Raw genomic sequence first — 21,335 nt, forward strand, 5'->3', positions numbered from 1 at the left:
CCGGGCTGTTGGCGCCAATATATACATATATCATAAATATATTATCTCTCTCTCTCATATATATATATATATATATATATATATATATATAATAAATACACACACACACACACACACACACACATACATACATACATACATACATACATACATATATACATACATATATATATATATATATATATATATATATATATATATATATATATATATATATATATATTTAACTTTTGGGATCATCTTTTTCAAAAACGCTGAATTGTCATGATATATTATAAATATTATTGGTGAGGCACACAATTCACTTGTCTTTAAGGCAGAAGGCCATAGTGAGACCAGGGTTTGTTGTCACTAAAAAGCCTAAAAAGGTTTGAATGAATACAACTGTAAACTGTGCATGTTTTTAATATGCTTTTGGAAGCATGTTGTTCTACAGTTTGTCCAATAAAAGTTAGATTATCCCCCGTTACTGTATGTTAAGTTTAAATATGGACCCCTGACACCCTCAGACCTTAATGTTTGTCATTCAACGAGTACATTATGCACTATTTCCAAAGAAGACAAAAACTCACCAATATGCCTCAAACTGGACCATTGCAAGGAGGTGCAGCCGCGCAGATTCAGGTGGATCACAAATGGACGAAAATTGAGGAGGACGGCCTTCATGGTGTCATCCGTTATCCAGCGCTTATCCACCGAAACATTAATCTGAGTGAATGAAAAGAAACAGATAGCAATTACCGTAAATTCCGGACTATAGAGCGCACCTGATTATAAGCCGCACCCACCACATTTCGGGAGGAAAACCGATTTTGTACATACACAAGCCGCACCTGTATATTAGCCACATGCGCCCACGTTGAAAAAACGCAAATCAAACACGAAATTAACCAATACCCGATAAAGTTCAAAAAACACAGCCGGCAAAATGAACGGAAAATGATACCGGTGCTTAAAATTTAACTCAGAACTGCAGAGTCCAGGTGCCCGTTGAAAGTAATCCAAGGAAAAAAGTGTATATTTCCAAAGGTAAGGGTGGGAAAAATATGTATCCACTATTGTCGGCCGCGTTCACAAACACGTCTCACCTTTAGTCCACTTCCCGTCAGCCCGCGTTTGCCCCGCCCCTTCTTTCTCATTTGCTCATACAAAACATATCAGAATAAGTTTCTAAAATAAATACATTACAAAAATATACAGTTGCAAATACATATTATACATGGTTACACATATTTACAAAGAAAGACGGTACACCGAGAGTTTTCAAAGCTTTAATAATAATATTATAACTTTCATCCCAAACCGTGCCTGTGAAGGGTAGCAACACGCTACTAGCAACACGCTTTCAACACAGTAATCAGCTTTGTTAAAAAAACATACAGTGCTTGAAATAAGCACGGCTTTATCTTCCTCCTTATAACCGACGTCATCAAAGTCGTCTTCCTTCAGTATGGGAAAGAGACTTTGTCATATAGAAATCGTCCCACGCTCTTTAATTTAAAAACACGCTTGCATCAAAAGTGAAAGATTGGGAAAAAAGTAGCGGCTTATAGTCCGGAATTTACGGTAATGTGGCCAGTTGGATGCACATGTCTGGTGTGTCTAATTTCATAAAACTGCCATAAAATATGATTGATAGTAATACTTATGTGAAGAAATGGATCATTTTAAACTTTAGCTCAATAACTCTCAGCTGAAAACGGAATTGTACACTAAAATCTGAACAGTACTTCATTGGTGAACTGCTCAAATAGTAGGGGTGGGCTACCTAAGATCCAACAATCTTCAGTGCTTATTGTACACACCTTACTCCAAAGTGAGCCCGTGTGGATCAGACTTCGCCAACTGCAGCACACTTCCGAACAGCTCAACAAGTCTCGCAGTTCCATATACTGGAATATCTGTGGTTGAAATGAAATGAAATGATCAGCGCTTTACAATAGCGGCCGCGCAGCCATGTAAGGCGCTAACCTGCTTATTGGGGGTATTAGGGGTTCAGTGTCTTACCCAAGGACACTTAGACATGTACCACGGAGGAGCCGGGATTCGAACTGCGATCTCTTAATTCCAAGACGAGCGCGCTACCTCCTGAGCCACTGCCGCCCCACGATGAAATGATCAGCATTTATATAGCGCTTTTCGAGTCAATGACTTCCCAAAGCGCTTTACAATGTGCTTCACATTTCCCAATAGCTACCTCCTGAGCTACTGCCGCCCTAATAGATTTTCCTGATCAAGTTGTATATATGTATATATATATATATATATATATATATATATATATATATATATATGTATATATATATATATATATATATATATATAATGTAAACGTTTTATCTAAGAAACACAACAAAAGCAACTTATATTGAATGTGTACTGTATATATCGATATTCATTTGAAAACGTTTGTGTCATGTTTTCCTCCTAGAGAAACCAAATAATTATTTCATCATCAAGCATTTTTTAAAAAGCGGCAGAAAAAAAAAGCTACTAGAGAGCTCCCGAAAGCTGACCCACGCTCTAGAACAGGGGTCGGGAACCTATGGCTCGCGAGCCATATATGGCTCTTTCTATGAGTATCTGTGGCTCAGAGACAAATTTGATTGCATGGAAAATTTCTCCAGCTTGTTCAAAATTTGAAACGTCTATCCAATTCAGGTCCACGTAAGGCCAAACCAAAGCTAGTTAGCGTGAGATTTCTTCGCAGTATATATAGGGCACGTTTTCACTACAATTTACAGTCAAGGTGTCACACAAAAAAAGGGGGGAAAAAAACTCGTTTTGGCTGTACAACGCTAAAGAATCCTTTATTTAAAAGTTCACTATATAATCTGTGTTCAGTGTTCAGATACCTTATGATGAATCCACAGAACTGTAAATACGCCAAAACACCTGAAGAGAACTTAGTCATTTAATTGGGTGAATGGGAGGGATGGGTGGAGCTATGCAAAATGTGCAAGCACTCCCTCCCATCTCTCGCCCTACGCCGTCTGCGCCAAAAGTGAGCTCATCAGGCTCCCTATTTGCAGAATGTTGTGACGTTTTTACACAATAATAATAATAATAATAATTTCCTTTGTATTGTCATTCTTTGTAACAATGTACACAGAACGAAATGACGATACACCTGACCCGTTGTAGCGAGCCGATGCAGCCGCAGCCAACAGAGGGCGCCGCCATTTTACCAATGTTATAAGTCTTAGGTATGACTCAATAACTGCTTGCATCTGGTTTTGAAACCAATATGTATGAAAAAAGGGTAAAAAGGAGTTTAACCGATCTTGGGTAATTGCAAGAAAGAGACAAGTTTAAAGTGGTATGTTTGTTGATTTAGGGACAGGGGCTCTGGCATTATTCTCTTTTCATAATTTTTATCAAATCATCAAAAATAAATGTGCTGAAGACTATGCTTTTGTCTGGGGCGCGGGTTTAGCAATTTAATAAATTTGTCTCATAATATATGGTGTGGATCTTTCCCAAAATAAAATTAATATTTTTTGCTTTTATGGCTCTTTGAGTCAAAAAGGTTCCCGACCCCTGCTCTAGAAAGTGCTCGAGCTTGAAGTTTGAAATGCAACATAGTGTGGATTATATTGTTTTAATGATGACACGTCTCTCCAGGTTTAATGTGAAATAGAGGCACCGTCAGAATAACAAGGAATACACTCTGTATTATCACATAAACAAGAGATGGATTAAGAAATATAAAACTATTGAGTAGAACCATTGAGTCTTACAGTAGTGTATTTTGAAAAAAAGCAAAATTCTGGAATTGTTTCAAAAGGTGGTGGCATAAAAGTATAGGAAAACCTTGAGTGAGATGTGGCTGGGCAGGGCTGAAAGCCAGTCGCATCCTTCCCCGACCTGGCCTTGTTGGCGCTCCATTTCCAATTCATTCTGCAGCTTCTGCAATGACAAACAGCACATTTTGCACACAACCTTTTTATTTTTTTCTGCACTTGTCATACAGTCTTATGAATAGAGGTGGGCGATACTGGGAATTTTGGTATCGATAAAACCCAAGTAAATAAATGATAGTATTGATCGATACAGATCCGATACTGATACTTTTTGCTTGGAAATATCATGATCAATGATCATATGATAGTCAGTTTCCTATTAAGATAAATACAGCACAAATATTTTAAGCATTTTTTGTAAATAACTGCATTGCAAATTTTAACTGTATAAAAAATGGAAATTTTCAAATGAAAACTATTTCTGAACAAAAAGCTAAGCAAATAAAAAAAGCAGCTCTGTAACGAAAGTACAAATGCGGTACAACAATGTCAAATAGAATACTAAAATACCTTCCATTGCACGATATTTTGAGGATAAAGTCAATAATGCAAATAATGTTTCATTTGTCTTCTCATTGGCTCTGTTGCCATAGTGACAACAGGTTTACAGGTTTTTGTTCAGTAACAGTAACATGTTTACGTTTTGGGTTGCAGCTTGTTTCTCTCTGCAAAATGTTTTTTTTTTCATGTGTTTATGTCAATTTATGGTGTTGCCACTGTAGCACCACCCAAATTGCACCTGTCATTATCTTTGTCTGTAGTTGAAAAAAAAATTGACTGTATTTTTTAGCTTCTTGTAGGGGTGGGCATATTGATTAGGCATTCTTTTCTGCCTGAAAGGCAGGATGCAGAACCAAGCCAGAATGGGAATGGGGCTAAAATTGTGCCTCTCAATGACCCACATAGGCATAACCTTACAGGGTGGCTGACGGCGCTGGGAGAGAGAGAATGAATGTGCTATATTTATAGAGAATGGCCATTTGAGGAAATTGGTAAACAGTGAAGTATTATTCCGAGGACAATCTATATGCTTCAAGTACTAATATAGATTTTTTTCTTGATCGTTACCACCACCTATAAAAAGGTTTGAGTACTCCTGATCACATTAATGATTTTCCTTTATAGATCATTACTTGTTGAGATCAGCAATTTCAGTTAAATATATAATATAGCAGACAAACACATTGATATTTATTCTAAAAGAACAACGGGAAAAGTTACCTTAAAGTAATCCTTGGTTCTCTGAGAGTCCCTAACAACATTTCTCCATGCGGTTATGATGCGTTTGAGAACGCAGGCCTTTAGAACTCCAACCAATTTACGCACCGCCTCTAGAAGGTGAGATTAAAAGAGACGAGAAATGATGTAAACACAAGAAGGCACTGATCGGAATGAGTCATGCAGTGATAATAGAGTTTCAAGAAAGTTTGGCATTTTTACGTTCACAATCTTGAAATAATAAAATAGTTTGCAGCCACGTACCAACTCGTGACTCCTTCTTAAATTTGACCCAACGCAGCCACTTAAGGAAAGGCACCTCCTTTTTCCGCCTGTCATAATGCTTCTGTGCAATTTCTGTCTTTTGGGACAGCTCGGAGGCATCGGTCACGCTGGCATTTGTAAAATCCTTCCAGCTCCTGCCCACAAATACCAGCATGCACAAACACAGCTCTTCAACAACTCAGAGAAAAACAAATACACATCTCATAGCCGGTAAAAAAGAACAAAAAAAATTACATTATCAGGATGTTGAAGTTACCCGACTAATTGCTGGATGGAAGAAAACCTATGGAACGTCATGCTTTTTTTTCAACCATAAAGTTGGGCATTTTTCTACACCTGATTATAAGCCGCACCCACCACATTTCAAGAGGATAACCGCTTTTGTACTTACACGAGCCGCACCCGTGTATAAGCCGCATACGCCCACATTGAAACACGTAACATAATCACAAAAGTAACCCAAGCCCGACTTTTGAGTCCCGCGATTGTACCTGACTATTAAGTACACAGTCTAAAAACCACAGCCAGCATAATGAACGGAAAATGATACCGGTAGTTAATGTTTGATGCAGACCTGCAGAGTCCGGGTCCCGTTGAAAATAATCCAAGGAAAAAAAAAAGTATATTTTCAAAGGTAAGGGTGGGAAAAATATATATCCACTATTATCCGCTGCGTCCACAAACACGTCTCACCTTTACTCCACTTCCCGTCAGCCCCCGTTGTATTCGCCCCCTCTCTTTAATCCGCCCGTGGAAAACAAATCAGAATAAGTCTCTAAAATAAATACATTACAAAAATATACAGTTGCAAATACATATTATACATGGTTACACATATTTACAAAGAAAGACGGTACACCGAGAGAGTTTTCAAAGCTTTAATAATAATATTATAACTTTCATCCCAAACCGTGCCTGTGAAGGGTAGCAAAACGCTACTAGGAACACGCTCGCAACACAAGGAAACGGGTTGTTAAAAAAAATACGATGCTTATAAATTTCACAGTACACCGTCCTCATTTTCCTCCTTATAACTGACATCATTAATATCGTCTTCCCCGGCATGGGAAAGAAGCTTTGTCATATAGACGTCGTCCCACACTCCCTTAGTCAAAAACACGCTAGCAACACGCGTATATTCCACCGGTCTAAATCTTACCTTTTGTACTCGAGCGCCGCTGGCGGGTGTTAGAAAAAGTACATAAATTGGCCGCATCACTGCATAAGCCGCAGGGTTGAACATTTGGGAAAAAAGTAGCGGCTTATAGTCCGGAATTTACGGTACGTACTAAACAGTGTGCCCTGGCACACTAGTTGAAAAACACAGAGCTTATCAATAAATCATTGAAAACATTGAGCTTTTAGGTTGAATCACTACAGCCAACCTATTCATCCGTTATCTGCACCGCTTATGGGTTGTGGGGGTGCTAGAGCCCATCCCGGCTATCCTTTGGGCAGTAGACACCCTTAACTGGGAGGGCATACAGAGACAACCATTGAGATGCTTACTCATACTTAAGGACAGTTTGTGGGAGGTTTGTTCCTGGAGGAACCCCGCCCAGGCATGCAAACTCCGCACGCTAACCACTCATCTGCCTTGCCACCTACAGTGTTCATTTTACCTGTGAATAGTGATGGGTCCCGGGGACTCGCATGCTCAAAAATCTATGGGTCCCAACAGAGATCTATGGGTCCCCAAAATTTAGTGTTATCGAGGTTGAAATTGTAAATCGGTGACAAATATATAATAAAAATCTATATATTCATTCAGTTTTAATCATCAAATTATTAATTTATTTTCTGCATCAAATTATTGTTGGTAATATATCGATTAAAGGGATAACCACAAACCTGTCTTTTTTTCATTTTCTCCTTTTATACTTCCTTTTTTTCTTAACTTCTTTATACAACATAATAATTTGTGATATCAATCATCAAAGCAACTGAGCCATTTGAGAGCCAGCTCTCTTTAATGAGTTGAGCCAAAAAAGCCGGTTCTCTAAAAAAAGACGGACTTCCTTTCACTACAAAACTCGAACTCGTTTGAGTCTATTGATTAGCCGTTTCGTGATAGTCGGTGTATACCGGATGGTACCCATCATTGACAAACTTGCGTTTTTCCGTACAGATTTTCTTGTACGTCGTACACGTCTTAAAATGCATAATAAACGTACTTTGTACGGCAAAAACGTACAGGTTGACAGGTTTGAATTTCTCCGCCGTTTTTTCGTGCCGGAATTATTGCCGTTGTTATCACTTTCTGCATCATGTTTCGACTTAATATTGACACTGAAGAAATGACCAATTTTGTGTTGATTTTCACCTAATACTAACTGTTTTTTCAGAGGCATACTTAAACTTCACCTTCACTCGACGACAACCACCACAACAATGACGTCATCTCGAAGCAACGAGATCTCGTTGGCCAGATCGGCGCGAGACCAAAACAACAATGGCGGATCTGTCTGACGAAAAGTTTGGAGTGCAGAAAATCTTTGTTAAAAAAAAAGTAATCGAGTAATAATGACAATTTTGTGTCAAAAAAGTTGCGTCCCGGGGACGCACGTTGATTCGAGACTATGCGTCCCCAGCAAAAATGATGTGTCTAGGACGCAGGGACGCGGGCAAACCAGAACACTGCACCTATAGTCAACCCTCCCATTTAAAATCAGGAATGTAAAGTTTTCTATGAAATGAAATGAAATGAAATGATCTGCATTTCTATAGCGCTTTTCAAGTCAATGACTTCCCAAAGCGCTTTACAATGTGCTCCACATTTCCCAATAGCGGCCTTGCAGCCATGTACGGCGCTAACCTGCTTATTGGGGGTATTAGGGGTTCAGATGAGTACTATGAGAGTCAGTTGTGCTAACCTTGTTAAATTTATTGTTTTGTTATTTTTCCTCATATTTCCGGTGTTAAATTGTGACGAAAGCAACGCTTTTGTATATTATTTTCAGGGTTGGGTAGGGTTACTTTAACTGGATTACTTTCAATGACTTTTGGATTACTCCAATACAAAATGTGCTAATAAAAGACAAAAGAAACTAAATAGGAATAAAATGACTCAATTTTGTGCAGGCTTGGGGAGTAACCGAATACATGGAACGGCAAAAATGATGTTGGCAAGCTGTTTGGATTTATTTTCATTTTGTTTCTGTCGCATTTTATGTTAGTTTTGCCGGAGATCAAAGAGATCAAAGCCAGGAGAGAAAGCTTACCACGTGTTGTGAGTCATCATTTTATTCATATTTAGTTTCTTTTGTCTTTTATCAGCATATTTGGTATTGGAGTAATCCAAAAGTCATTGAAAGTAATCAAGTTAAAGTAACCCTACCCAACCCTGATTATTTTTGCACAAAATCCAACCTCATCTGTGATTGAGCATGACTTGAAGCTCTGCCCACACAAGCTGCCCATGATCAACTAATTGCCAGTAGAAGCTGAGTGTGGCTGTTCAGATCTGTTTTTGGTCATCTTCACTCTTTTCTCATTTACGTCTTATGATGTTTAATGAACAGATGTGACTTTTCATGGACGCTTTACTGCAGATTTTGGAACCAGGTTGAAACTTTTCGTCATGGATATTGTGTTTGGGTAAATGTATGCAAAGTGTTAGTTTAACACACAGTGTAATGTGTAGCTAACTCCTAGTTCTCTTCTAGGCTAGTTTGGATTTGTTCTCTGCTGTTGACCTGTTCGTGTTTTTCTCCTCAGAATGGTAAGACATGTTTGGTATTATGCTTTTGTGTTTACTAAGAGGGAATTTAATTGGGAACTTTCTGAAGATCTGGGTGGTAAAATAAGCTTTTATTTTACAAAGCAAGTGAAACTAATTCAAGTTCTGGTTGATCTTAAAATGTCTTTAAAGAAGGTTTGTATTTTCTTTTTATCCACTAACCTGTTTAAACACACTGTTGCAAAGAAGTTTTTATCAATGGCAATTTGTCATCCTCTGATTTTATTCAACTCCATGAGAAACTTTACAACAGCAACAGTGTTGTTTTACAATAGAGGTTTAATTTCACATATTTATAAGGAACACAAATTTGTTGTGGTGACGCCCATAAAAAGTATTTTACATGCTTGTCAACTTGTATTTTTCCCTGTTTCGTTTTTTTTTTTTTTTTTTTTTCATTTTTTCATCATTTTCTAATTGTATTTTGTGTAACTCTGAATGGGGGCAAAAAAATATATTAAAAAAAAAAAAAGTTTATTTTGTTAGACTGATCTTAACCGATCTCTAAACTATATTGTCTTGGTCACTGGTAGCAGATGATGTTGTCGAGTATTAGGAAAACAATGGAAACTATTATTGACATCTGTTGAAAATAAATTACATTGTTACAACTTCTGTTAGAGTAAAATCATCTGATATCAGATGACGTCTGCAAAACCCTGCACTGCTACGTATAATAAGAAACACTAAATTTACTGCAAGTGGGGAAAGAATTAAGATTCTCGAAGAATTCTTTGTGGTATTTGGTTAAAAAGTAATCTTGTTTACACAGATGATCTTGTACATAGCTTGTTGTGGATAAATGGGTGCGGCGTTGTTTGTCGCTTACTAAGGGGAATTACAATCGTTAATATGGGTGAGATTTGCTGAAGATGACAGATAATTCAGTTATTTCAGTCCATCAAAAATGGTCACAATCTCTCATTAATCACAATGCAATCTGGTAGACTGTACAGCCTCCGAATCCAGATAAAGGTTGAATTACTCAAATGGTTAGCAGCAAATGTCTTTTACTGTAGTTCTTTACTAATGATCCGCTGTACTGACACGTTGGACAAGATTGCTCAGTGCTTGGCAGAGTTCAAAAACATTTAAGACTGCATAGAAGGGAATGTTGACAATATTTTCTCTGTAACCTCTTCCATTGATCTGACTGTGGCACATGTTTGTTAGGTCTCAAGGCTGGTGTATCAAATGGCTACCACAGGGTATTCAGACCACAAGCCATCACCCAGGATCAAGACGTTGTTGGCCAAAACACCGACACCGATAACGATAGTCATCAGAACTTATTTTCCCCAAACGAGACAGATGACGGGCAACCTCAGTTGGGTCACCAGCATCAGGACTCTGGATTACACCATCCATTTAACCTTTTGGTACAGGAGCATACAAAAGACAATGGTGTAGAGGGTGTCAGTTTTCCACATATGGACAATCTCAATCAGTTTGTAGAAACCTTAAAAATGTCCTACTTAACACCTGGTACGGACTTGGCACACTTTCAAACGGCAAGGGGGGTAATGTTAAATGAAATGGCTAAAAGACGTTCCTCTAAAAAAGAGCCTGATGATAAGGAAAGTGAAAACGTAGTCAGGAATGAACCACACATTATAAGTAGAAAAAATGTCCAGAATCCTGTGCCGAGTCAAAGCATCTCAGTGTCTGCTCCTGAAGCCTCTGTGAATAGACCTTTACCCACAGTACACAGCAATTACAGCAACTATAAAAGATATGGTCCAAGACCTTATCAAACGGAGTATTTTAAAGCTAGAAGTGATTGGAGAGAAAAGCAACAATTTCCTGAAAAATCGAAATTTCCCTTGGAACCAATACGCAAAGAGCCGATTTTGTTAAGTCCACGGATGAATTATCCTTTGAATAAACACTATGTCGCAACTGAGACAGCTCAGAGGTATCCAATCAGGAGGCTTACAAAACAAGAGTTTCAAGACAAGGGAGCACCTTTTCAACAGGGCTCTTACGGAAAAAGTTTCTATCTCAAACCATCACGAAGCCCTTTGGCTTCATTGATGTTCAAGGATGACCCATCCAGGCTGACAGTGCAGGGTCCCATGGCAAAAGACTTTCACAATGTAAACATGAGTCCAAGGGCTCAGAAATATTTGGAACAGTCAAGACCAAGTCCCAGAGGTCTGAAGCTTAATTATTCGCTTGAGCCAGTCAATTCCAACAATATGTTTTTCAAGGCGCTATTAAAGCGTCGTCTACCCCTTGCTAATGAACCCAAACCACGGCCCTCCATGCAAATGCCCCACATTCATAATTCACAATCGTACAAAATCCACCAACATATCCCTAATGCTATGCCTCGAAGCTTGGTCCAGCCTCAAGAAACTTCCAGGGATTACGCTGCGCCTGACATGAACGTGTACGGGATGCCAGCCAGGCAACCGAAAATGCCACAGGCAAACGAGATCTACCGATATCCAAGACCACAGCGGCCAACAGCCATATTCCACCAATCGCTACCTGTTTACAGGAGCCCAAGGAAGCCGACACAACCCAGGAAAAAATATGGATTCCAATCCAGAAGTAGCTATATGAGGACTCGTGTTGCTCATTCGCGAAGTCAGTACAAGCCACGCAAAGGAGTGCTCATGAAAAGCCAGGATGCCAAGGAGCCGTGGATGAACAAAGGAAGCATCTTTGCATACCGTAATGGAAAAGAAGCGACAGACAAGACTTCACTGCACTGAGGTATACATTTTTTTTTTACATACTTCTGTGTACGTGTGTTGTACTGAAGTAATATGTAAACTATGGATTTAAAATATATTACAGATTAACATTCATTAACCTTTAGAAAGGTCCTCAAAGTATTTTAAGTAAAAATTGGTGATAGATGAGTACCAATACCACACTGGTATCAGTGCAAATACCAGGATTTTCAAAGGTACCAGTACCTGCTGCATACTTGTGGCAATTGAATTTCAGGACACTGGATTAAAAGTGGCAGATTGCAATATGTTTTCCTTAAAATTGCAGTTATGTTTGGCTTTACATGTACCTAATTTGACGCACTATAGGGCACACCCCCAAAAAATAGTTTTTGGTCCTATATTTTCCATACATAAGGCGCACCGGATTATAAGGCGCTACAATGGGAACGTCGACCAAACCGTCAGATAGTTCAGTCAAACTGATTACCCCCTTAACATTCCCAAAGCTTGCAAAGAAGCAAATACGTGTCTCAGACATGTACGGAAACAGTGTCTGTACGATGTCACCAATCACCCAAATGCATCGTTCTAAATATCATTTTAGTTTCCATTTTCTTTTTTGCTGGCAACTGTGTGGACAGCAAAGTAAGAATTTTATTGTGCAGGGAAACGGGGTTCTTTACTGTGCATATGACAATAAACACTTTGAATTTAATTTAGTTTAAAAATAGACTCATCACAGAAACATCAAGATCGTTCTAAAACCGGGAAAATATAAAGCCGCATAGCTCAACTAAGTTCTCTTGCAGCCATCACGTTCAATAATGATACGTAACCATGGTCTTCTTACAACCGTGAGTGTAGTAAATCCAGGAAAGTAAAATATTTACAAATGCAGAATAGTAAAAAAAAAAATTCTCTATGCTGTAGTGCAACCCAACGTGTGATTCACATTCATCTTTTTCGGCCAATTGCAGGCTTTGTTTCGCCCCTTTAGCCTATGCGAGCCTGTAAATGATAAAAAGTATCCGCTCCCTTTACCTCCGAAAACTTTAGCCAATAGTGACTGATTCAAATGATGATTGACACATTGGTTAGGAAATGAAACGCCGGTATATAAATCCCAGCATACACCGCGGACTACTTCGCCTTCGGGGGGAAAATTTAGTCGGCGGCTGCTTGCCTTAGTTGCAAGACTTTGCTACTTAATATTGATCTATATAAGGCGCACTGTATTATAAGGCGCATGGTCAGCTTTTGAAAAAATAAAAGCTTTTAGGTGCCCCTTATAGTGCAGAAAATACGGTATTTCTTTATGTCATTAATTGCAGAGTGGAGTAATTACACACTATCATAATAGTAGTGTTATTGGCTATTGGGCACCAGAATCTGTTTGAGAAAAGTACTGTCTTGACTTCCAAGCAAGAAAATATCTTATGTACTACTAACAACTTTGTTGATTACAATATTTTTATACCTTGAAAAAAAAAATGTACACAATACTTTGGATTTACGTATGTTGGCAGGTAACTCATGAAGTTTGCTCAACTATAAAATATACATTGGAGGCCATTTATAACACTAAAGATAGCCCACTATAACACCAGGAATTGGGCCACGTGCTACAGTGGATTTGTTTCCATTGCATACTGGCAAACCAAAAATACTCATAACTACAAAAGCCCACCAAAGCGATGTTTAGCTTTTCATGTTCAAATTGTTTTGGAATAGACATTTCATTTTACACTAGGGTGAAAACCAATGTTCCCTCTAAGCTGCCCGAGAGCGCAATCGCGCACTGCCTGCACATTCTCAGCGCACAAGAAAATCTAGCCAGCGCACAAATATCAGGGCTCAAAATTTCTAATTAAGAAGTTGATTAAGTCAAAGTTAGTGTATAAAGGCTGTTTTCTAAATGCGGTATTTTGAAGTCAATATCGAACAAAGTTGAAAAGTAAAGTCAGTAGAGTTTTTCGAGAACCGGCTTCTTCGGCTCGGCTCACTAAAGAGAACCGGCTCTTTCGGGTCCAAAACGGCTCTTCAGGTTGTTTTTGGTTCTTTAATCCCTACACGACCAAATATTATGTAAAATTGTGCCCAAAATGACTTTAAGTGGGGGGAGTAGAACAAAAAAGAAAAAAAAATACCAAAATGAAAAAGTAGTGAAAAGCTGAGAAAAAAGAAACAAAAGGAAGAGAAAAAAGAAGGAAAAATTCAGAAAAACAGAAACAAAAGAAAAAAATTAACAAGCTAGGAAAAAATGAACACAATGAGATTTTTTGAAAGGAATTAAAAAAAAAATAGAAAAAAAAACAGGGAAAAAGAAGAAAAAGTTTGTGTTGCATTCAATGATTTAGATGCCACACTTGGGATTGCCGTTGCTCACTGTTGTTTCAAGCGTTGCTCACTAACTTTGTGTGAAAATTCAAGGTTATTCATAAATGTCAGTGGAAAGGTTCATACACCCTTACTTGAAACAAGCGCTTGTTAACTTCCTCCTGTAACAGGAATAGGCCTTCTCATATTTCCGGAAGAGGGCCTAATGGAAACAGGAAAAGTACACGATGATTTTAAGGACGCGTGACATCGCACCTGAACGGGATTCGGATTGGCGCATGTAACCTCCAGTTCATCGGAGTCCATGTATTCGGAGTCATCATCAAGTAGCAGAGAAGCCAGCAATGACCGCTGTGTACTACCGCTAAGGAACTTGTTCCTAAAAAAGAATAAAGTTGGTATTAACGACAAACCAAATGTTTTTTTAAAAATTCATTTAGTTTTAGGGCTGCATATTTTCTCACTGCATTGGTATTTGAACATCACATACACATCCGACAGACACAATATTGTACATCCGAATTTCAGTTATGAATGACCATTTCAAAATTATATTGGAGATGGATTTGCCCTCCTTGTGGTAAGATCGCCATGTACCAATTTTGAAATTTAAATGCATGCAAAAACAAGTTTATTGCATTAAGGATTCTTGATGTCAGGGATTTATATTCTATTAAAATTAAGGTAAAACAAAATCAACATTTACTTCATTAGATGTATCGACATTTCGTTCTGTATACACGTGTACTAGAATGACAATAAAGTAGATCTGAATCTGAATTATAAAATGCTCTAATTGAAATTACAGTGGCACCTCGCTACTTCGCGGTTCCACGTCCGCGGGTTCAGAGCTTCGCGGGTCTAAAAAATAATAGAATAGAATAAAATGAAAAAAAAATAAATAATATATATATATATATATATATATATATGTATATATATATATGTATATTTATTTTTTTTAAGCATTTTTGAAGGGGCTTCGCTACTTCGCGGATTTTCACTTTTTGCAGGTGGTTTTGGTCCCCATTAACAGCGATAACCGAGGGATTACTGTATTACATTTGTATTGTTAGGGTAGGTTTGACCCAGATGTAAAAGCTAGATCAAATACTAGCAGCCAGAACTGAAATTATACATATTATGCATCAAGTAATAGTTCTGCAAAAAAGACACGTGCAACTTGACATAAACTTGTAAGTTCTTCCACACACACTTTTAGTCTATTTTTTTAATTTTGGGACAGTAATTCATCCTGGTCCTTCTTGTTTGGTCTTGCAAATTTGTATTTTCTGTTCTGATCCGTTATTTTTTTTTTACTCGTATTGTTCTATTATAGGAAAAAAAATGAATTTTTAGCCTTGTTCCTGAAGTAAATATCGGAGTCAAAACTGACCCAAATACTAAATGTTATGAAATGAAATGTTCTGCATTTATATAGTGCTTTTCAAGTCAATGACTTCCCAAAGCGCTTCACAGTGTGCTTCACATTTCCCAATAGCGGCCGTGCAGCCATGTAAGGCGCTAACCTGCTTATTGGGGATATTAGGGGTTCAGTGTCTTACCCAAGGACACTTCGACATGTAACACGGAGGAGACAGGATTCGAACTGCGCTCGTCTTGATCCCAAGACGAGCGCTCTACCTCCTGAGCTACTGCCGCCCCAATTATCGTTAATATTGTAATGAAAAAAAATAAATTCTAGTGTTTTATAACCCCAGTCAACAAAACAACTTGTATTCATTGAATTATTTTGATTTTCATTTAAAAAATGGTTTACATTTAAATTGAGGGGTATACTGTCAAAGAAAATTCCCTGAGACCCACAACCAAAAAATAGAAACATTTTCATGGATGAGGAAGCCTAACAAGGCAACAGAAGTTGAGGAAAAAAAATGGTTGATGTATTATTGTTTTGAGTGGATTTTACAGCTGATTGAAGACACAAGTGGCCACTGACCTGCTAACATGAGGCCTGCACCCTGAATACTAACACAGGATTATATTTGTTATAACATTTAAAGTGGTAGTGTAATAATAAAATTCATCACTTCACATATGTATTTATAGGTATAAACCTTCTTTGATAACTTCAATTTTTGAGTTATGTAACATCAGCTGTGTTTTATAATATCTGACTTTTTTAATGGATTACACATTAAAAGGCAGGAAACCTCAATTTAAGTTTCTGAGATGTTTGAATAAGCAAATTTATGAGAATATCACACTAAAGTCCAGCTTTTGATTTCCTCAAAACGATGAGCGGCTTGAGTAAAACTTCCCCGAATATGACCAGGCAACCGCCATCAAGCTCCAATCAATGTTTGACTTTGAAGGATTTTATACATTTTACTATAAAGGATTTTATACGATTAAATACAAGTTACATTTATCGAGTGCAATGAATATTTTCACTAAGTGAGCTTCAGGTCACGCCGCTCCAAATGCGGAATGTTTTGGCTGGGGAATTTTGATAACAGGGCTCTAACGGAGAAGGCCAGACGCACAAGGACAGACATCGGGGATGGTGTAATAATAGTCTGAAAAAATAGTCTGTGTAATAACCTGTGAAGCCCTTGGAGACTCTTTTGATTAAGGGCTATACAAATAAAAGTGACTTGACATCGCGACGCTCTTCTCCGAGATGATGGAGCCCACATGGGGGGCTTTCCTGGCACGCCCATGGGAGGAGCCGCCACACCAGCTCGCGGTAAAAAAAAACGTGGGCCAGGAGAAGGAAGCGAAAAAATCGAGAGAGGAGGCTTGACGGAGACTCGAGCGATACTAATTTGGCCATATATTCGATGGAGTTCACTTAGTTTGTTTAAAAAATTAAATCTGCCCCCGTGTGAAAATGTCGGCTATATTCTTGTCCATCTTTTCCCATCAAGAAACGAGCGCGCATTGTTAGGAGAAGGCAGGTTGTGTTGGTTAATGGAGTCAGATAACTAATTCAAACAATTTGGTGAACGGTACATTTTTGATATTAAATTCCTAACAATTTGTAATAGATTTTCAATCAGCTTATGACTGCTTTTGTTTTTTTAAGAATGATTGTGAAACACGTCAGCGTTTGCACCTTTAAAATGTTACAGCTATTGTCTATTAGTTCATTTGTGCCCAGAATATCTTCTTGAATCTGTTTTCAGCATCTGTACCCAAAACCAATGAATACGTAGAGGAAAAATCCATTCCCCAACAGTGGCTAAGAAAGCATTTATTACATATAAGTATGCATTTATTTAACCCACAGGTGTCAAACAGGCGGCCCGCGGGCCAGATCAGGCCTGCTAAGGGATTGAATTCGGCCCGCTAAACACTCAGAGAAGCGCAAGAGAAAAACAAGCTGCAGGTTGAAATATGTCAACTTGATGTTGCCAAAGAAAGGTGCCTCAAAGACACTGTACTTCTTTTTCTCTCTCTCTCGCCCTCTTTTCCACCCCTTTTCTCCCACTCTCTGTGTCTCTCTTTTTCTCTTCCTTTGTTGCTCTTTGTCTTTTTCTCTGTCTTTTTAACTTCTTTTGCTCTGACTTCCTTTTTTCCTTTTCTCTTTCTCTCTTCCAACCCTTCACGCTTTTTTTTCTTTTCTGTCCTGTCTTTCTATTTCACTTTGGATTTCTTTCTTCCGCTCCCTTTCTTTCCCCCTCTCTCAAGACTTCTCTTTTTATCTCTTTTGTTTCTCACGCTCTCTTTCTCTCTTTCTTTGTCCCGCCACCTCTCCTTTTCCCTCCCTCTCTCTCTTATTTCTTTATCTCTCTTTTTCATTCTCTTTAATCTACCAGTCCGGCCCCCGACAGAATGTTAGTTCTATCTTGTGGCCCTCGAGGTAAAATGAGTTTGACACCCCTGATTTAGCCAGTGATATTTATGTTTGCTGATGATGTATGTTGTGCTATATTTAGTATAAAATATGAGTTTTGGCTAAAAGTTGAGAAACACTGATGTAATTGGTACACATTCACACAAACTATATGGCATTCCAAAATAAAAACGTGGCCCCCCAATGCAGTAACACATACCAGTCCACATCTTGCAAGTTGTCATGTCCCTGGAAGGTGATCAGAGTATTTTTCAAGAACTGAATGGGGTCCCTGGGATCTAAACGGCACGAGGCGATCAGCAATGCCTGTTGTCATGGAGCAATCACAAAACAATGAGTAGTATTTTATACGCAGTACTAGCTCAAAGAAATGGACATAGATTATTTTTTACCTTGTATAATTGCTGAAGCTCAGACTCTGTCAGAGCACTCACTTCAATTTTGGACTGTTTTTCTGTCATTTGCAAAACTAGTCATTCTATAAACAAAGGCACCCTTGGCTAACAATTTAAGACGAATAGATAAAAACAAACACGACATGACAGACACTTGGGAGAATTAGAGTTAGCCGAAATGTCATTATTTACCCCACGTTCTGAGCAAAACCTTCAATCTTTGAGAGAGTTGTAATCCGAATTGGGAAATTGGACGTTGCTGGTGCTAGGCGTGACGTCATCACCCACACAACAATACATATTTGGATTTATTTCTTTCGGAATATTGGAGCTAACTCATTTATTTGCGTTCCTAAGGTCATAGTATTCCCCTACAGGAGATGTAAATGGAGAAAGTTAAAAATAAAGCGTTAGCGCCTCCACGTGACGTCATAGAGACGTCACTAAAATATGAGTTTACGTCACGGGCGCATATGTCACAGATCAATCCTTTAAGTCTCGAACACAATGTGTTTTTTTTCTTTTAAGAGGACTTAAATGGTAAATGGTCTGCATTTATATAGCGCTTTTCAAGTCAATGACCTCCCAAAGCGCTTTACAATGTGCTTCACACTTACCCATTCACACACACTCACACACCAATAGCGGCCATGCAGCCATGCAAGGCGGCGACCTGCTTAACTTGATCAACACACATTTATAAGAAGAATTATTGGTAATATGTCGATAATATGTCATAATATAACAATTTTCTTGACTATTGGATGAATTGTAAATGAATAAATCGTTTGCGTTTCTGCATAGCTCAAACTCCTGTAATTCGAGCTGCTGAGTGATCACGATAGCATACCTGTGAACCTCCACAGCTCCATGCCCTTACAAAATGTTGTATTTTCCCTTACAAAATACAAAAAAATCTTACTCCATATTTTTTTTTCAAACGTGTTTATGTAGTTGAACATGTTATATTGTACATGTGTTTCGTTATATCATATATATTGTTAAGATTTTGTTGTGAGATACTGAGTTGCTTGACATTACTGAGGTTTATTATAAAAAAGTTAAAAAATTAAGTAGCTTGGACGTTCACTGTAGAAGGAAAAATGCATGCAAATATAATTAGGTAGAATTTTCTTATTCAAATTATGAATACATTTTCTGCATTAAATTATTGTTGGTAATATACTGATTAAAGGGATAACCACAAACGTGTCTTATTTCATTTTCTCCTTATAGTTCCTTTTTTCTTAACTTCTTTATACAACATAATTCGTAATATAATGCATCAAAGCAAGTGAGCCGTTTGCGAGCCGGCTCTCTTTAATGAGTTGCCGAAAAAGCCGGTTCTCTAAAAAGAGACGGACTTCCTTTCACTACACAACTACCACGGAATGATGCATGATGGGAAATCCCCAGGCGTCAGACGCATGTGCACAGTAGCATCAAACCGCTCGCTTCGTTTGCGACGAAAAAAAACTATACCGAGATAGAGGCTACCGCGGCGAACTCGTTTAACTTGATTGATTTGCCGTTTCGTGATAGTCGGTGTATACCGGATGGTACCCATAATTGACAAATTTGCGTTTTTCCGTACAGATTTTCTTGGACGTCGTACACGTCTTAAAATGCATAATAAACGTACTTTGTACGGCAAAAACGTACAGGTTGACAGGTATGCGAAATTGGCTCTGTAAATTTTATTCGTTGATCTGACTGTGGCATCTTTTAAGTCCTGGAGCTAGAGAAGGAAAAGTTCTAGAATTGCATGCCCTTAAAGGAGTGGTTTTCAAGTAGTGGGGTGGACACCCCTGGGAGGTCGCGAGGATCCGTCAAGGGGCTGCGCTCAGGTTTGACCGAGGGGAAATTTTACTTTTCTTTTTTTTCTATACTTTCCTAAGAATCAAGTGCAATTACAACTCCACTACACTAGGGAGAAGTGGCGCTCTAAATGGCAATGTTTTGTGTACATTTCAACCCCACGTCGTGCATAGAACACAGAGTCTAAGCATTGAGCATGAAGTGTAAATATGAAGTGGATCAGATCCTCAATCCCATTTAAAATTGAATAAATAAATAAAACTTGGACGAGGAGACAGACTTCTTTGGGGGAGGGCGCAACAAGATTTTTTAAAGGGGGTGTGAGAGAAAATAATTTAGAAGCTCTGCCGAAAGGGATAGTGTGTAATATTTGATATTTGACATTTGTTTTTCTTTGTTATTTTTTTTTGCACAGCCTTTCGTGAATTAAGGAGGAAAATAAAAGAATAAAACAAAACAAATAATAAAGGAAAAAGGAAAAAAATAGAAGGTGAAAGAAAAGGGGAAAACAGAAAATAAATACAGTAAAAATAGAAAGAAAGAAAAGAAAGGGAAGGGAAATTGATTGAAAAGGAATCAGAAAAAAAACTGAAAAAAATCGAAAATGAAAGAAGCGATATAAATGAAAAAAATAGATAACCAACGAAAAAAAGGGAAAGAGAAGAAAACATAGGGGAAAAAGAGATTTAATAAAAAGTGAGCACAAACAAAATAAAACAAAGATCATAAATGAAAAAAGTCAGAAAAAAGTAAAAAAAAAGAAGAAAATAGAATACAACCAAGAAGAAAAAGTGCAAAAAAGAAAAGAAGAAATTTCTTCACCTAGGTATGAATAATCTTTTTGTATAATGGATTGTTTGTACAGTGTGATTATACGGTGAACGTAACATTGTAGTGAATTGTTTTGATGGAAGTGTTTTTGCGTTTTGTTAAATAAATTATATACATGTTTCAAAAACGCAGCACATCCTTTTTGTGCTTTTAGAAATACCCTACGATAGGATTGCTAATGTGTCTCAATTTCCCACCAAAGCATGGAAACAGTCCTATTTTTTGCATGGGCCGTTAACATACCTGTCAACCTGTACGTTTTTGCCGTACAAAGTACGTTTTTTATGCATTTTAAGACGAGTACGACGTAAAAGAAAATCTGTACGGAAAAACGCAAATTTGTCAATGATGGGTACCATCCGGTAAACACCGACAATCACGAAACGGCAAATCAATCAAGTCTAA

The 21,335-nt window shown here is 38.0% G+C and overlaps 2 protein-coding genes across 5 annotated transcripts in view; one reads left to right on the forward strand and one right to left on the reverse strand.

The window, feature by feature from the left end:
• Window positions 1-18,653, reverse strand: part of fbxl13 (F-box and leucine-rich repeat protein 13) — a 68,347-nt gene extending 49,694 nt beyond the window's left edge. For 2 of the 3 annotated variants that reach the window (XM_088339613.1, XM_088339611.1), the window contains exons 1-9: window positions 18,279-18,653; window positions 18,086-18,192; window positions 14,352-14,445; window positions 14,201-14,268; window positions 5,286-5,440; window positions 5,025-5,134; window positions 3,814-3,909; window positions 1,806-1,901; window positions 573-708 (exon numbers count right to left, since the gene is read on the reverse strand). In XM_088339613.1, the coding sequence (XP_088195739.1) occupies window positions 573-708; window positions 1,806-1,901; window positions 3,814-3,909; window positions 5,025-5,134; window positions 5,286-5,440; window positions 14,201-14,268; window positions 14,352-14,445; window positions 18,086-18,192; window positions 18,279-18,347 (931 nt within the window). In that variant the 5' untranslated portion in view covers window positions 18,348-18,653. The remainder of the gene's footprint in view (window positions 1-572; window positions 709-1,805; window positions 1,902-3,813; window positions 3,910-5,024; window positions 5,135-5,285; window positions 5,441-14,200; window positions 14,269-14,351; window positions 14,446-18,085; window positions 18,193-18,278) is intronic. The other variant, XM_088339612.1, reaches the window with a different exon arrangement.
• Window positions 8,702-14,483, forward strand: LOC148362194 (uncharacterized). Of its 2 annotated transcripts, none has more exons than XM_088339615.1 (4): window positions 8,702-8,909; window positions 8,972-9,027; window positions 10,219-11,766; window positions 14,237-14,483. In XM_088339615.1, coding segments are annotated over exons 1-3 (1,605 nt in total). In that variant the 5' UTR covers window positions 8,702-8,907; the 3' UTR covers window position 11,766; window positions 14,237-14,483. The 2 variants fall into 2 exon arrangements, with proteins under 2 accessions (XP_088195741.1, XP_088195740.1); XM_088339614.1 differs by having other exon boundaries at window positions 8,702-8,903.
• Window positions 18,654-21,335: the final 2,682 nt, after the last annotated feature.

Source organism: Urocampus carinirostris, chromosome 7, assembly GCF_059441175.1.
Source record: "Urocampus carinirostris isolate Australia breed hairy pipefish chromosome 7, RoL_Ucar_1.0, whole genome shotgun sequence".
Lineage (NCBI taxonomy): Eukaryota > Metazoa > Chordata > Actinopteri > Syngnathiformes > Syngnathidae > Urocampus > Urocampus carinirostris.

What these genes read in the sequence shown, in the direction of transcription:
- LOC148362194 (XM_088339614.1), top strand. An exon ending in GTGTTTTTCTCCTCAGAATG is followed by an intron (nt 9,028 to 10,218) that starts GTAAGACATGTT and finishes CATGTTTGTTAG; the next exon opens with GTCTCAAGGCTGGTGTATCA.